Here is a 16,389-nt window from a genome sequence, read left to right as displayed (position 1 = left end):
TAGCGGGAAAACCAAGCAAAATCCTTCCCAATTTTCTCATTTCCCGGTTTTCTGGATACCGGATAAATGGTTCTCTACTGTAGTTGGTACTTAAAAGAACCGTTCTGTAATTAAAATATGAAATAAGAGGCTAAAATGAAATTGAGAAAATAAGAAGAAATGCAACAATTGAAACAATTTATTGTCAAACATTGCTGTTAGTGATTGCAAGAAAATGTGTGATTGATTGGCTTTGCCGAGAAATAATCCACTGATTTCATTGGCTGAGTGCACAAAAGCTAGTGCTATATAAAATCTTTTGTTATCATAACCAACCTTTGTTGTATAACTCAGTAGTTTTTGGAGAATTTTATTACGTTAAAAATAAAACATTTTGACAAAAAAAAAAACTATCCCAAAAGCATCGAAACAAACTAGAACAATAAATGGATTCAGCCCACAGACTAAAAGGGAAAAAATCCACTTTTATTATCAAAAGCAAATATCCTAACCTCTTCCCCTACAATCTTTGCCCATTCTGAACTATACAGTCCCATATTCTCCAAAGAGGTCAAAGGTTTATTCACTCATTTAGCTACCATGGGAGTTTAATGTGGTATTCTAGTTTAACAGGGTTATAATGAAGCAAATTTTGATGCAAGCAGGGCATTGCTAAGTTGATGATATTTCAACTGTTTGGCAATAAGTGTCCATCTAAAAAAAGGGGGTTAAACAGATGGTAAAATAATTTAAATTAAGAAAAAAAATTCATGCTTTTCTTCAAAATTCCCTGATCTTTCTAGGCTTTTATCCAAATTTCCCTGATTTTCTAAAGTACAAAAAAATTCCCTGATAATTCCAGGTTTTCCAGGTGGGTAGCCACCCTGATATAGCAATATAAAAGTATGAAAGAATTGTTCAAACATTTTATGCAACATAAAATATATAACAGGGTGCATAGCCAAGTCTTTCAACAAAAAATAAGCACCTTTTAAGTACTTTTTAAGCACTAAAAGAATATTTTTAAGCACTATATACATTAACAAAATGCAAAATAGCTTTCAGAGACTTTACATGATCATTATAAAATAACTAAGTTTCTGATTTTAAAAAAAACTCTTTTTCTTTCTTGATTACATAAACCACCATAAAAAGATGGAGAGTATTAGCATTGCTTGAAATACAGCAAAACAAAAGTATCGAAGAATCATTCAAAAATTTCATGCAATGGGAAATTAGAAAATTGCACTCAAGTATTATTAATGAAATTAAATATAAACAATTATGTTTTGTGGTATTTGTACTTTCGACAAAAATGTTACAAAACAGAATATAGCCACTATGAAGCATTTGTTTATGATAGACTATAATTCAACTCTCATAGCACAATAATTGAATAGCCTCAATAAAAAAAATCATTAGAGATTTAATTCTAACATAAAACTTAATTTGAAAAGTTTGTTTCTGAGATTGAGTTTTGTTATCACTCATTGCAAAATCAAAAGTTAGCTGCTCCATAAATTTTTAATATAACTTTCACATGTTTATAGTATGAGGCATTAAGAAATAAATACATTCATAAACAACTACTATGATAAAACAACCAAGAAATAAAAACATATACACATAAAATGTGCAATTAGAAAACAATTTAAATGTTACCTGCAATAAGATTTTGTTGTTCTTTATGGCAAGACATCTTGTATTGCTCATAAATGTAGTAGTTTGGAATTTTAACAAACCTAAAAGAAAAAAAAATTTAACATTTATTTTTATAATGTAATTTTTTTTAAAAAATTTAATGAATCATAAAATAATTTAAATTTCATACTAGTTTTAAATAAGTACAGTCGAACTCGTTTATAACGAGCACAAAGGGACCGTAATATTGTACTCGTTAAATCCGGGTGCTCGTAATAAACGGATCCTTAAGGCAGGCGTGCAACCAGAAGAGGGAGGGGGGATTGGGAGGTCAAATGATTGAATTTACTTATAATTTAATTGATATTTACTTACTTTGATTACATTAATTAATTTAATTAAATACTTTTCTTAATTTAATGACAACTAACCTCCCCAACCTGCGAAAGATTAGACCGATAAGGGCAATTAAATTTCATTTCGCGGTTGTTTTTTTAATTTCACGCATTTCTTTTTATTTTGAAAAAAAGATAAGACAGAAAGGCTAGAAAGATGAGAAAAAAGATTGTCAGACAGAAAAATATTGCTCGCTAAAACCGGGTCTTGCTCGTTAAAAGCGACTTCTGTTCCGTAGACTTAACATTGATCCAACCAAATATTCTCGTTTCCCTCAGTAAATCCGAGTTCTCGTTAAATCCAAGCTCGTTATAAACGAGTTCGACTGTATAACTTAATAGAGCTTAAAATAATTTAAAATTAACATATATATATAGAAGAAATATTGTTGTTTCAAGTTTCTAGATTCAGTAAGAAATAAATTATGCTTCTTTCAACCTAAGTGGAAAAAACAATTTTTAATTGCAATGAAGTTCAAATAATAGTATTAATTTCCAAGCTGTTTAATACATCATTATAATAAAAAAGCAACACTTAGAAATAAAAATAAATTTATTGCATTTCTAAAGAAATTAAAATGATTGTAGAGTTTTAATATTTTACTTACATGTTAGAAATGAAATATAATTTTTTCTATTTTTTAAAAAGGCAGTTATTATCATATCTAAACAGTTTATGCCATAAACTGTTAAAATATTATAATCAGTTTTTTAATGCTTTTCAATTAACAAATCACATACTAAAGATTGCGTACTACTGCAAATAACAAAATTTATTCACAATTACAAATAACATACTTATTTTTGTTCATTGAAAGTTGTTTAGTATGCGACTAAATCTAAATGATTCATGTATTTTAAAATTCTGTACAAAACTAAAATAAATAAATTGAAAATAGTTATTTTATTTATTCATTTCCTCCAGTTTCTCAGTTTTTTTCTTTTCATAAAAGTTTTTCCCACTTTCTTTCAGTGAAAGGCTGTTTCTGGACAAAATGAATGGGACACAAATTTAAAAGTCAACATAAAAACATAGCTCCCAACATGGATAGAAAAAAATCCAGTAGATTTTACAAAATAATACAAATTTCATGATAATTGTTGCATAATGAACTATACACATAGTTAATTTTAGGAATTTTTATGGTCATCAAAATAGAAAAAAACTGTAATACTTTACAGTTATGATTTTATATTAAATGAACATTTATTCTGTTTATTTACAATTTTTAATAGTAACAGGCATCAAAGATAGTTAAAAGACTTTTTAATTAATTTCAAAAAGGGATTTCAGCATAAATAAAAAAAACTGAACATTTTAGAGCAAAAAAAAAAAGTCTTAAACTGATTTCTATAAATGAGACTCGCTTTATTATGTGTCTATTCAATATCTGTTCAAATTAAATATCTGTGTAAAAATGCTATTTCAATAGGGATTTTATTATGAAGCTCCTTGTTTAATTGTATTGCTTGTCAATTGGCTGTTAGAAGATACACCAAATGTAATTCATTACAGAATTAATACTTTTAATACATTATTTTGTTCCTTCAGTCAAATTACCAGTGAGCAATGTTCAATTTATAATATCAGGTATTTTGTTAAGTACTTCTTTTGTGATTGCTTCAAGATTTTAAAATAAATATTTTTTTTAACTTTATAATTGCAGTTTAATCTTGTTAGTTTTTACCCAGCAACAGAATGTATATATGTTACTGCAATAAACGGCTAAAATATATACTTGGTCATGTTGAGTATCACTGCTCGGTATGTCCTACATCAATATTTTTTTAAGGTCAAGTGCCACTGCCCATGATGCATTGAACCTTAAAAAATATTTACCTTTTCATTATACCACTTTTCCTTTAAACACTCGGGTGTCATCCAATAAGGTGAACCAACAATTAGTAAACGTTGACTACGATCCCTAAAATAAACAAATAATGTCTTAATACCTTAATAACCTCTTAATATTTAAATGAACAAATAACATCATAATATTTTAGAATAAACAATTAAGCTTAGTTATAAAAAGCAGTTAAATTTATAATTCAACAGAAAAAGTCTCAAAATAAGGACAAAAGAAGTTTAAATACTAGCATGTATAATTTAGACTTTGTTAAAAAGATATTTACACTTTTATTAAAAAAATATATACATATTAAGCTTATATTGAATTATTCAAGTGCTTTTAAAAATGCTATATATTTTTGAGACATGCTAATTTTGAATGTAATTAAATAAATTCTACAAAAAAATTCCAAATTTTAAAAAAAGAGAAAAATTAGATCTTTTTTCCTTTATAGACACTTCATGGTTATGCTGCAACAGTTATTGCACAACATAGAAGTTTGTGTCACAAACCCTTTAACAACTACAGAATTTTCTTAATTACAGAAAATATTTTTAATGATAGCAAATGCAAAGTATTAATATTTTAATTAACTAAATTTAAAATAAAATTGTTCACCACTACATGCAAATGATTTAAATTAATGTATGAAAAGTCTGATACACAAAAGCTCATAAGTTTGAATTAACATTGAACAAAAAATTTATTTGTTTTAAAATTTCTGCTTTAGTTTACTACCACTAGGATAAATATAGCATTCATGATCACCAAGCACACTACAGGATAAAAGAGGCTTTCTAAAATGACTATCCTTCCTTCATATTTTTAAATTTTAATATTACAATAAAACATTTTTTTTCAAGGTAAATTGATATATTTACTTCGGTCAATTCATAATTGTAATACATCAATTTCCAAAGTAAATTGATATATTTACTTCGGAAAATCAAATAACTTAAATTTAATATTTCATAAGAACACTAATTTTGACAATGCAATAGCCATTGTTAAGGTGACATTTAATGTTATCGATGTAGAAAAAATATAGAAATAAGTTTAAAATAATCATACCATTACTTAATAATTTGAGTACACAAATATATACAATTCTTTCCACACACATAGACAATTAAGAAGAAAACAAATTTAAGGGGGAAAAATTGTATTTTAGAGTTTAGGAAGCCTTAAGAGTTTCTGAAATCCAAGGCAAATATTTAGAGATTACATGAAGAAAAAAGAAGAAAAAGTCAAAGTACAGAGAAAAAAAAACATATAAACCAATGTTTTATGTTTTTCAGTCATATAAACAAATTATTTTAACATAGCATATATTAAGAATAAACTGGTACTGTAATTAAGTTACAGATAAAATATGCTTTAATGAAAAAAAAACCAAAATTATCGCCATCTGTTGAAATTTTTATCAGTGTTATCTACCAATTAAAAAGTGCTAACATCATATATAAGAAACCAGAAATTCAAACGGGAGTTTTGAATTGATTGAGATATTTATCCATTAGCTGGCTACCTTCATCAAAATGGTTACAAGTTTTTCAGCATTAAGAAGGACAGTTACAACTAATCAGATTTATCTTAAACTAATTAAAAGTAAACTTTAAAAAGTTAAGTTTTTTGAAAGTTTAAGGAAGCTGTTTAAATTAAGATGGACTAACCAAATAAAAGGTGGACACAAGAATTCAATTTTTTCAAAAGAATAATCTATTGCTGAAGTCTTAATGAAGTTTGGCTATTTTGTTTCTCACCCAGTTAACAGATTAATACAGAAAATATATTAAAATAATGTTCTATAAAGATTCAAATATATACAGGCTCGTGGGCAGTTACAGTTTAACTTGAATCTGGTATTTTCTCTGCTAAGCCAAAATCCCCAACAACTGCGGTCATCTCATCTTCATTCAGTTTGATGAGGACATTCTGTAGAAAAAAGTATCACTACTTACAAATCATATACAATAATAATAAAAGTTAAAACTTTCAAATTTTCTTTATAAATGAAATGTATATTAAAATAAAAATAATAACACATTTTTATGTCTCATATATTGCAAATGCGCAGCAAATTAGAACATTATAGTAACTTATGAAGATAAAAGATTTCAAATGTTTGAAGTAAAAAAATTTGTGTTAAAGTTGCATGCACAACGATATGTCAAATTAAAGCCATAATTTGCAATGAAAGAAATAATGTATAATTCTTTATAATATATATATATATATAATGTATAATTCTTTATAATATATATATATAATGTATAATTCTTTATAATATATGTATAATTTGGTATAATTCCTTAACTTTCAGAAAAAGAGAACTTTAGTGAAAGAAAAGTTTTGCCTTAGCCTGAAACCTTTTAGCTAAACTGAACTTGCGCTGGGAACAGTTTAAGCTCAATTCATCTTAGACACTTTGATGCAAGTGGGACGCCAGTGTCCCTTTCATATACAGTCAATTCGCTATAACTCGAAGTACGATAACTCGAATATTACTATAACTCGATTTTTTTATGAGGTCCCGACCCTTTTATCTTCAATTTCATGTTAATTATTCTCGATTACTCGAATTTTACTCCCTTTAACTCGATTTTTTTTTGGATCTTTTGAAGCAAGAGAAAAAACCTAGTAGCTGATATCTTGTCCCTTCCTTTGCAACACACACACAATGTCTTTCGCACTCTTCATGGAGAAGCTAAAGCTGTCCCTCTTGAAGTATGTGAACAGTGGTTAAATGAAACGTTACCAAATTTACTTCAAGGATACAGTTAAAATGATGTTTTCAATATTGATGAAATGGGTTTATTTTTTAAATGTCTTCCAAATAAGACTATGATGTTTAAGGATGAAAACTGCTCAGGGGGTAAAATGAGCAAGGAACTTTTGACTGTCCTAGTTGGAGGAAATGCGTCTGGGACAGAGAAATTGCCCTTACTTGCTATCGGAAAATACCGAAATCCCCGATGTTTCAAGAATGTAAAAACGTATCCTTTGGATGACATCAGTATTATTTGAAGACTATGTAAGAAAATTGGATCGGAAATTCTTCGCTAAGAAAAGAAAACTGATACTCTTTATGGATAAATGCACAGCGCATAGTGATCTACCTAATTTGAAAGCAGTAAATTTGCAGTTTCTCCCGCCAAACACAACAGCAAAGTTGCAGCCGATGGACCAGGGTATCATAAAGTGCTTCAAACAGTCTTATCGTAAATGGCTTGTCAGAGAAATGATCTTAAATATTGTAAGCATTTAGAAGATTTGTAATTAATAAGCATTAATTAAATAATCCGTCAATATTTTGAAAGTCCAAAACCGAAACTAACGGTAAGTCGAACTTCCGATATGTCGAAGTTTTTCGTCAGTTCTATCAGATTCGAGTTATCGCGAATTCATTGTATATATTCTAATTACAAACCCTCTAATTACAAACACATATATTTTGGTATTTTTCAATTATAAAAATTAGTAATAGTTACGAAAACAAATTGTTAGACGATTATCACAATTATATTTACACTAAAATATAAAATCCAAAGAAAGTAGTTATTTCTTTTTAATCACATTAAAATTGATCAATTATTGATTTTGTAAATTAAAGAAATTTCAATGATAAATAACTTCCTTTTAAATATATATAACTGCAATTAAGTGCAAATTTGAAAAATTATTGTTTGGAAGTGAGCAGTGTTTGGAAGATTTAATCTTTAACACAAGAAAAGACATAGCTGTATATCTTAACCATAAATTATTAAAGTGCTAAATATAATATTTTTCACTCATTTTGACCTAAATTAATATTAAATAATAAAAAATATGTTTAATAAAAATTGTGTGTCAAAGAGTTAAATGTCATAGTAGTTCAATTAAGATTTACAAGTATTAAAAATTCAAATCTACTAAAAAAATATTGTTTAAGCACTTTAGGTCTAATTAATTTTTTAAAAAAACCTTAAGGGAAAAAAAGGGGGGAGGGGGGAAGAAAAACATCGTGCTGGGGCACTATGTTAAGCATGGCACAAATTTAAACTAAAAAACTATTTTAGGTAAATTTAAAATTTTTATTTTGTTTAATTTATAACACTTAAAAAAATAACTGATTATAATTTAATAATTTTACAGCCAACATATTCTCATAACCAGTAGGTAAAATTATAGAAAAAAAGATAAACTCTAAAAAAAATTTTCAGTTATTATCCTTACAATACCAGACGTGCCAACTTAGCAAAATTAACATTCAGGAGTTTCCTTAACAAGAATTCAGGAGATTTCAGGAGGGATAAAAAAAGGCGCACGGTATGCAATATTTGACACTTCTAAGGAATTTTAAGTAAAAAATTTATTAAATATAAGAATGCAAGAAATTTTACACACTAATAGAGCACAAATTGTGGAAAAATATTAAATAGAAATAAAATAATTAAACACAGATTTACAAACAAATTTATATTAGGTAGATACTCTTTATTTAAAAAATAAATACCATTTCCTTAATAAAACATTATTCAAAAACCCTTAACACTGTAATAAAAATGAACAAAAACTTTTTAAAAAATAAACAAATTGAAGAACTATTTTATTTTAAAAAACCAATTCAATACTAATGTATAATAATACTAATGTCTGTACAATAGAGAATCAATTATCCGGGATGCTCGGGACCATCGCCATCCCGGATGTCTTAATTTCCCGGTTTTCTGGATCGCCCAAAAAGTTTCGTTATCGAGCCCAAATTACAAGGAAAAAGTGTAAACACATTTTAAAGTTAGAGAAAAAAGAAGAGCACTCCTAAATCGAAAAAGGAAAAAAATTGTAGAAAAATAACATTTAAAAGAATAAAAAAATTTGCAAGTTTAGACAAGAAAAACAAGCTTAAAAGGAAAACATTAATCTAAATAAAAACAACACTTGAAAATTATCGAACCGAAACGATAGTTAAAAAACGGCACTAGCATAAATATTAAAACCTGGAACAAGGCAAGATCAATGGAATTTATAAAAAAAAAAAAAAAAAAAAAAAACCTAATGATAAAATTTAGGAATAAAAATAATTTATTGAGTGCGAAATTTATCAGGAAAAGGAAAAAAAAAATCAAACGTAGTGGAATCAGAAAAACAAAACTGCAATCTACTTCATAAATTAATTGTATGTTTAAATTAATAAATAATTTTCCTTTTATTTATTTATTTTTATAAAAACACTACTTTTAATTAAAGCAGGTGCGATTCCACATCAAGAAAAACTTGCGAATGGTACCGCACTTCCAAAGAATCAGAATTTATTCAAAATCAATGTCAAATAGATAAATATATTTTTCTCTTTCATCTTCTGTTTACTGATATGCATGTGCAATGCATTTCCCCCACCCCCTCGTAAATCAAACAGAACACGAAATCAGCATGCCACTCCTCTGAGTTCGATTGACGGCCTAAAGGAGAAAATAAAGATCTAAAATCTTCAAGGTCGCGGAAGAAATGACGTTTCTCTGGGTAAATGGGGAAAAAAATTCTCCCCTTTGTCACATTTTCCTCTACTCACCTTCAAGGATGAATCCAATTTCCACTTTTTTTTCCATATCGTTTTAGTTCAAAATGGCGGGAGAAACGAGCGAAACTTTTTCCCGGATTATCTGGATACCGCATAAATGGTTCTCTACTGTATGCATAAAAAAAGAGTTGCAGATTTATCTCTTCGCAATTAAGTCTTGCTAAAGTCATTGGCACATGATTTTTTGAAATTGGTTGCATACTTCCGTTTCTACTTAGACATCCTTGAAAAAAAAAAATTTTAATATACGAAGACTAAGCGAATAATGGATATCACGTTGCTAGTTTACAAGTTTGTTGCCAACCGTGGTAAAAAACGAATTGAAAACTATAAAAACAGAAAGATACAATATCAATTATAACAATCAAGAGTACGAGTTTCCCCACTCCTGTACGGACGTCACTCGATATCGTCATGTGACGACATACTCCACACAAAGATTCCTACGAATCCCAGTGTAAGGGGGCGGGTGAAGTAGGAGTGTTAAAGAGGGGTCACGTTGAAGAGGAGGGAAAAATAAAGCACGTGCAGCTACGCCTCAGGCAGATGGTAGTTCGATAAGACGGGATAGAATTCACCCTGAAAGAAAAACAAAACTTCCGCAATCGCGGAAAAATTAGGTAATTTTGAGTTTGGCCGTCGATTGCAGTAAAATTCGGGAGTTTTTTTAATCAATTCCGGAGGGCGGGAGAATAACTCAAAATTCGGGAGACTCCCGCAAAATGCGGGAGAGTTGGCACGTCTGCAATACACATACAGTTCTCCATAATTATGAGATGTAAAAATAGTTTTAATAGCTGGTAATTTCTTACCAGTGCACACACTAAAATACAAGTAAATAAAATAAAAATACTAATCAAACAAATCTGATGCCAGCAACACAACAATAAACACAGAATGAAAAGAAAGATGAGGTCAAATCATAACAGATGTTTCATACCTTTGAAGTAAGATCTCTGCGAAAAACACCACGTGAATGTAAGTAACATATGCCATGAGCTATATCTAATGGCAGTTTAATTCTTGTCTCCCATGACAACTCAATATGCTTGTTCTGAAAAAGCTGTTCCAAGCTTCCACCATTAATGTACTAGAAAAAATTTACAATATCACCAAAATGAATCACCAAATAATTTAAAATAAAATTAAATACAAGCTTTGCAAAATCTTTGGATAATAAGATAAATATATCAATATTTATAAAAAATCAAATCGTAAAAATATTTAATACTATCATAAACTATACTATTTTTTCCTAGAAGATAGTTTGTTATTTTCTTAAATATAGAAAAAAGTTTTAAAAAAATAATAAATATATCTAAAGAAATGTTTTTGGCACTAATATATATAAAACCATAGAAGCATTTACTAGAAAAGATCCTTGGTGATGCCCTTAAAACAAAAGAATTTCACCAAGCTACAAAGGGATAAAACCAATGAACAGTAAAAATATAATAGTAATTTATTTCTTTTTAGTTAATCTCAAAAATTTAAAACCATGAGACAAAAATTTTATCATTATGAAGATATCACTCTTGGTAATGAATGATGTGAATAGTTAAGAAAAAATATACTTTTCAATTAAGATAATTCATTGTTACTAAAATATTAAAAAACAAAACATATGATGAAATTAGGTGAACTTTCTTCTTGGTATTTCATTCATAAATTACATAAAGTGTTATAAAAAAAAAACAGAATAAGTCTTGCAATTTTCTTTTTAAGTTACAGTTCAGATTGAGATTATTTTGTATTTCTCCTATACTTAAATTGAATATAAAAGTTACAACTAGAAAAGTAACATAACTGATTTTCTAAAGAACATAATAAAAAACTTTTTCAACTTATTGAAGATACTGGCATAGGTTCCACACTTTATATTCGCGACTGTTAAAATTAACCCTAATAGTAAAGTGGAGTATTTGTATTAGTATTTATTGACTAAAAGTGTCAAATATTACTCAAACTTACAGTAAAGTAATGCTTGACACTTAAAATAATTTTATAGCAAATTATGAAACTTTAAAGATATTACATAGTTATGTCTTTTTAGAAAAAACTAAGCACCTGAAACAAACAAACCTCTTCCCATCTTTTAAAGCTAACTAATTTGTATCTGATAAAAATAAAGCCAAACTTAAACAATATCATAATTTTTCCTTCATTTAAATAGTTCCATCATCATAATTGGTAAATTTATTTTTACTCATAATTATATCAGTAGGGATTATTCTTAGAAACACTAAATGTTATTCATTGATTCTGATTTCACGATACCAAAAGCAGTGGCTTTTCCGCACCAAGAAAATGAAAATAGCTAAAATTAAAAACGCTGGGCAAAAATCATGTATATTTTAACATTTTGAAGTCAATAGAGGTAACCCCTAAAAACGACCAATAAACATTTTCCCAGTGGCAAAATTGCAGCGACGTGTCGAACTGGTAGCAGAATGTTACAGAACCTTCCTTTTGAAAAGTAAAAAGTTTCCTTTTCTACAAGCATTTATACTTAAAATTTTGAATCATTTCAAATCAATTTACGACAATTGTAACGTAAATCCATGTAATATTTCAATTGTATTTTCATAAATAGTAGTAAGACATATAATAAAATATATCAATAAGCATATATATATATACAGGTGGTTATCAAAATAATGGAAACACCCTAGGTTTTGAAGGCTTGAGAATTCTGTTCTGCTGTAAATGTTCTCTTTATGAAGGTATCTCCTAACTGTAATTGTTGACACTAGAAAATCCAGATGCTGATTGATCTCTGCGGTCACTTTGGCTGCAATTGTTTTCTTTTTAGACATTACAATCCGCTTCAATACCCGTCGGTCTCTTTCACTCAGTTTCTCTTTCCGTCCACTATTTTGCTTTGCTGAGCTTGTTTTTCCAGGCTATGTGTATGCTGTCAGGACTTTAGACACCGTACCTCTAGAAAGGCCTAAAAGCTGGGATGTTTCGGTCACTGTTGCTCCAACTAGTCGGGCTCCTACAGTTTGGCCTCCCTGAAAATCTGTGAGGTCTGACATTTTACGCTTCTTACAAAAAATCAAAACGTAGACAACTCTACTAAAGCTCTCTTATACCACCTAATATATGTACATTTTATATTTAAAATAAACTGAAAGCTAGGATTATATTTTAATGCTTTTGAAGCGAATTCTTAAATGACCCTTCACAAGTGTTTCCATTATTTTGATAATCACCTGTATATAAATACATATATATATAATTAAGCTCCCTTATATTGAGCTGAAGTTTGGTTTTATTTAGAACACTTGTGGGGAAGAAATATTTTCAGCTTGTAGCTTACTTATATGCGAACGCTGTTTTATTCTTTTGAAATTCAAATATTATAGAGAGTCAGATAAAAACACGAGAAAAAGTGCTTTGTATGGGAGTAAACAAATACTTGTGTACGAAAAGCTAATTTTACAGTTCCTTCTTTTTTATAAGTAACTACGAAGTTTTTTTAATGGTTTTAGTCCCCTAGAAAGTAGTATTTAGACCAGCTTCTCCAGACAGATTCCGCAGAAAAACTGCTCCTATCGTTATGAGCTCACGCTTGATTTGAAAAGATTTCTAATATGCAAGTGCAAATTTTTTTTAATAATATAATACATTCGAGTTGAACTGTAAGAAATTGTATTGGCAGTTACAGTAGTAACTCTATTTAATGTATAAAAATATAGTTTTTATTTAGTATATAATGTTGTTATTATAGCATTCCTCTTTCTAAACTGAAAGATGTTCTTTTAAATTCTTATTATAATTATAAAAATATACATAATTGCAATTTTGAATTTTAGGAAATTCTAATTAATAATTATCTTGACAATGTAAAACATTTAGTTTGTTCGAATTGATAGAATACATCGAATTTTTTTGTCACTTCTAGCTAACTTATTTTTGCACTTTTAATATTAAATATGTTTTTAGAATTATTTTTGATTTAATACATTTAATTTTCGAAATTATACAATTCCGTTAAGGAATATTTACTCTGAGGAATTAATCTTACTTTATGATATATTACAAGGCTTCATTTTCCACCCTCTGTTATAGAACCAATAAATCTCTTGATCATTTTATAATGACTAATATAATCAAAAAAAGAGTTCTTTGTCAGAAACTAGTTATTTTATCACGATCATGTAAAGTCTTTGAAAATTATTTTACATTTTGTCAATGTATATCATGCTTAAAAATATTTTTTGAGTGCTTTAAAAGTACTTAAAGGTGAAATTTTTTTGTTGAAAAATTTGGCTATGCGCCTTGTAGTAGTGATACTTGTACTTAAATTGAAACTTGTTGAATGATAAAAACTTGTTGAATTAATTTTTTCAATGTTTTAGACAAATTTCTTTATTTACTCTTTTTTTTTTCTTTTGATATGCATAAGAAAAATTGCAAATCTTAATTTCTGCACTTAATTTTACAATTCAATTTTAATGAAATCATTAAAAATGGAATGCAGATTAGTTTCATATGTTAACTTTTACAATCTGAATGACATTTTTTAACAATCTAGAAATTTAAAAAAAGCAAAAAAAAAAAAAACACCCGGTTTTGCAAAAATTTCCCGGTAATTCTTTGGCAAGCCCTGTTAATCATAACAATTATATCAATGCTTACATTATACATAATAATGTTTTTGACATAAAATTGTTTTTTAATATTTTTTTATTTTTTTTGGGAAGGTATATTCGATGATAAACAATCATACTATTTTTAAAGTCCTTAATTTTTCAAAGCAGTACTTAATTTTTTCAAAGAGAAAGTCCTCAAAAGTGCTTAAATTTTGCTTTGTTCAAAGAGTGGGAACCCTGTATTAATTTTAGTTTTTTAGATAAAGTATTAAAAAAGAAGAATATCTGTAATTTTATCACGATCATGTAAAGTCTTTGAAAATTATTTTCATAACCCTACATAACCCCTGTTGACTTCTACGATAAAAGGAATGATTTTAAATTTAATATAAATAAACTAATTACATGGAATTCTAATGTGTCTAAAAAAATTTATTTAAATATCATTTTCAATCAAATAGATGGAATTAAAGGAATTTTTAGCATTGTTTATTTATCCAAAAAACAAATGGACAAACTCCTTCAAAAATTTGATTAAAAACAATTGATATTCTAATAATGAAATTAAGTTCTATAAAAAATCATTGAGTAATTGTGTGTTATAATTATTAATAAGTTTATTTACACAATTTTTTTTTTTTTTTTTTTTTTTTTTTTGTTATTTAAAATTTACATTTTTACCATTTGCAAATCTGTTGCTATAAATCTTTTAATATTCAATTAAGGATTTTTTAAACTAATGTTATTTTTTTCTTCATTGTTGCTTAGGTACATGATGTCCACGAATGGCTGCAATTGATTACCTTTTCTAGTCATTTATGGGTGGTGCAATAAAATTACAGGACCCAGTTCATGACATGAAAAATCAGTCCACATCATCATGGAGCCACCATTAAGAGTGCCTTCTTGACAATTTGTGTCCTTGACTTGCAAGGCTCTGTTAAAACAAAAGGGAAACTTTTTTTTGGGGGGGGGGGGATGAATGTCAAGGGTTGCTGGTAGAAACATTAAATTTGTTTATATGCCAGAAAGAACAAAAACTCAGAATGAAATATTTAAAGTTATGGATGAGATAAAAATATTTTTGATGAAAGTTATTATGAACTAATTGATGGGAAATATAGACAGGTACCTAATTATGTGACTCGGTGATCCAATATTTATATAGTATATATATAACCTTAAAATTGGAATAAGATAATGATGGCTTATATTTACTGGCATATATGCACTGGTTCTTAAAGTAAAAATATTTTTTGAAGAAAATTTGTAATTTTTAAGATATTTAATCTCAAATTTATGTCAGTATAAGTTATATTAAATTAGAAGTCTGTTATAATTTAGTATGGCCTAATATATAGTTCTGTTAATATATAGTTTATATATTATATATATATATATATATAATATATAGTTTATATATAGTTATAGTTTAATATGGCCTAATATATATAGGCCTGTTCCATTTTCTTGTTGCTTCTATATTCTGATGGTTGTTGGTTTTGCACAATCTGACCTACAGTTTTCTTTTCTTTTTTTTTAGATAAAATATTTTCTAAATTTTGCAGAATTTATTTGCTAGGATTTTCTTTTTCTTAATACTTATTATTACCAGATCACACACATAAGATTTGCCATGAGCAATAAATCAGGAAAAGATATAAAGAATCTTGAATTAGATCCTGAAAATTAAAAAAGACACATATGTCTGTCTGCTAGTTAGTTATCCAGAGTTGTTAACTTTGTGTTTCTAAAAAAATTCTTTTTTATTACAACCCTGTAACTGAGTTTTTACAACTTATATCTTTATTAAATATTTCAGGGAAATTTACTTAATTTTTGATAGATTACTGTCAAAGATTTCATTTTAAAATAAACTTAATTTGCATTGACTCTTCAATTTTCAAATTTATCTCATTTAATCTCTTGAAATCTTTATTTAATTTGTGTGAAATTTTTCTTCCAAGCATGATGACCTTCTAAATAATGTTTATAAAACACGCAATTTAGGTATACACAGAGCTGTTGATATGGAATAAAATTCTCATTTTGCAATGTTTATAAATTTTTCTTTTAAAAGATATTTGGAAAGGAAAAATTTCTTTATTAAAATAAATAACATTGTTATTTAAACAAAAAAACAAAAGGAAACCTTTAATTTTTTAAAAAAATGTTTACATCTATTTTTTTTTTTTTAGATGAATACTTTATTATGTATATCTTTTTAAGGCTCGAGTATGGCAGATAGACTACAGAGATCGAAGAGTAATGCAACCTGATGCGGCATATTGTACAGAGGTATTTATTCCTTCAAACTATCGTTTATAACTTTTTTTTATATTTTTTGTTGCTGAATTATTTCTACT

At 27.5% G+C, this 16,389-nt stretch overlaps 2 protein-coding genes across 10 annotated transcripts in view; one reads left to right on the top strand and one right to left on the bottom strand.

The window, feature by feature from the left end:
- The window catches only part of LOC147802019 (parkin coregulated gene protein-like), a 35,016-nt gene extending 22,271 nt beyond the window's left edge, over positions 1 to 12,745 (bottom strand). Inside the window, exons 1-4 of one of the 2 annotated variants that reach the window (XM_087155364.1) lie at positions 12,641 to 12,745; positions 10,366 to 10,515; positions 5,539 to 5,800; positions 3,856 to 3,940 (exon numbers count right to left, since the gene is read on the bottom strand). In XM_087155364.1, coding sequence (XP_087011490.1) covers positions 3,856 to 3,863 — 8 coding nt within the window. In that variant the 5' untranslated portion in view covers positions 3,864 to 3,940; positions 5,539 to 5,800; positions 10,366 to 10,515; positions 12,641 to 12,745. The remainder of the gene's footprint in view (positions 1 to 3,855; positions 3,941 to 5,538; positions 5,801 to 10,365; positions 10,516 to 12,640) is intronic. The other variant, XM_087155365.1, reaches the window with a different exon arrangement.
- The window catches only part of LOC147802018 (pre-mRNA 3' end processing protein WDR33-like), a 76,287-nt gene that overhangs the window by 46,650 nt on the left and 13,248 nt on the right, over positions 1 to 16,389 (top strand). For 3 of the 8 annotated variants that reach the window (XM_087155359.1, XM_087155358.1, XM_087155357.1), the window contains exon 2: positions 16,253 to 16,321. In XM_087155359.1, the coding sequence (XP_087011485.1) occupies positions 16,253 to 16,321 (69 nt within the window). Of the gene's footprint in view, positions 1 to 12,868; positions 13,024 to 14,791; positions 16,322 to 16,389 lie in introns of those variants that run through there. The other 5 variants (XM_087155360.1, XM_087155361.1, XM_087155362.1 and 2 more) reach the window with 5 other exon arrangements.

This window comes from Parasteatoda tepidariorum, chromosome 11 (assembly GCF_982258835.1).
Source record: "Parasteatoda tepidariorum strain Cologne lab strain chromosome 11, Ptep-v5.0, whole genome shotgun sequence".
Classification (NCBI taxonomy): Eukaryota; Metazoa; Arthropoda; class Arachnida; order Araneae; family Theridiidae; genus Parasteatoda; species Parasteatoda tepidariorum.
Note: the sequence above shows the minus strand (reverse complement) of the source record. Positions and strands in the feature narration are given on the sequence as shown.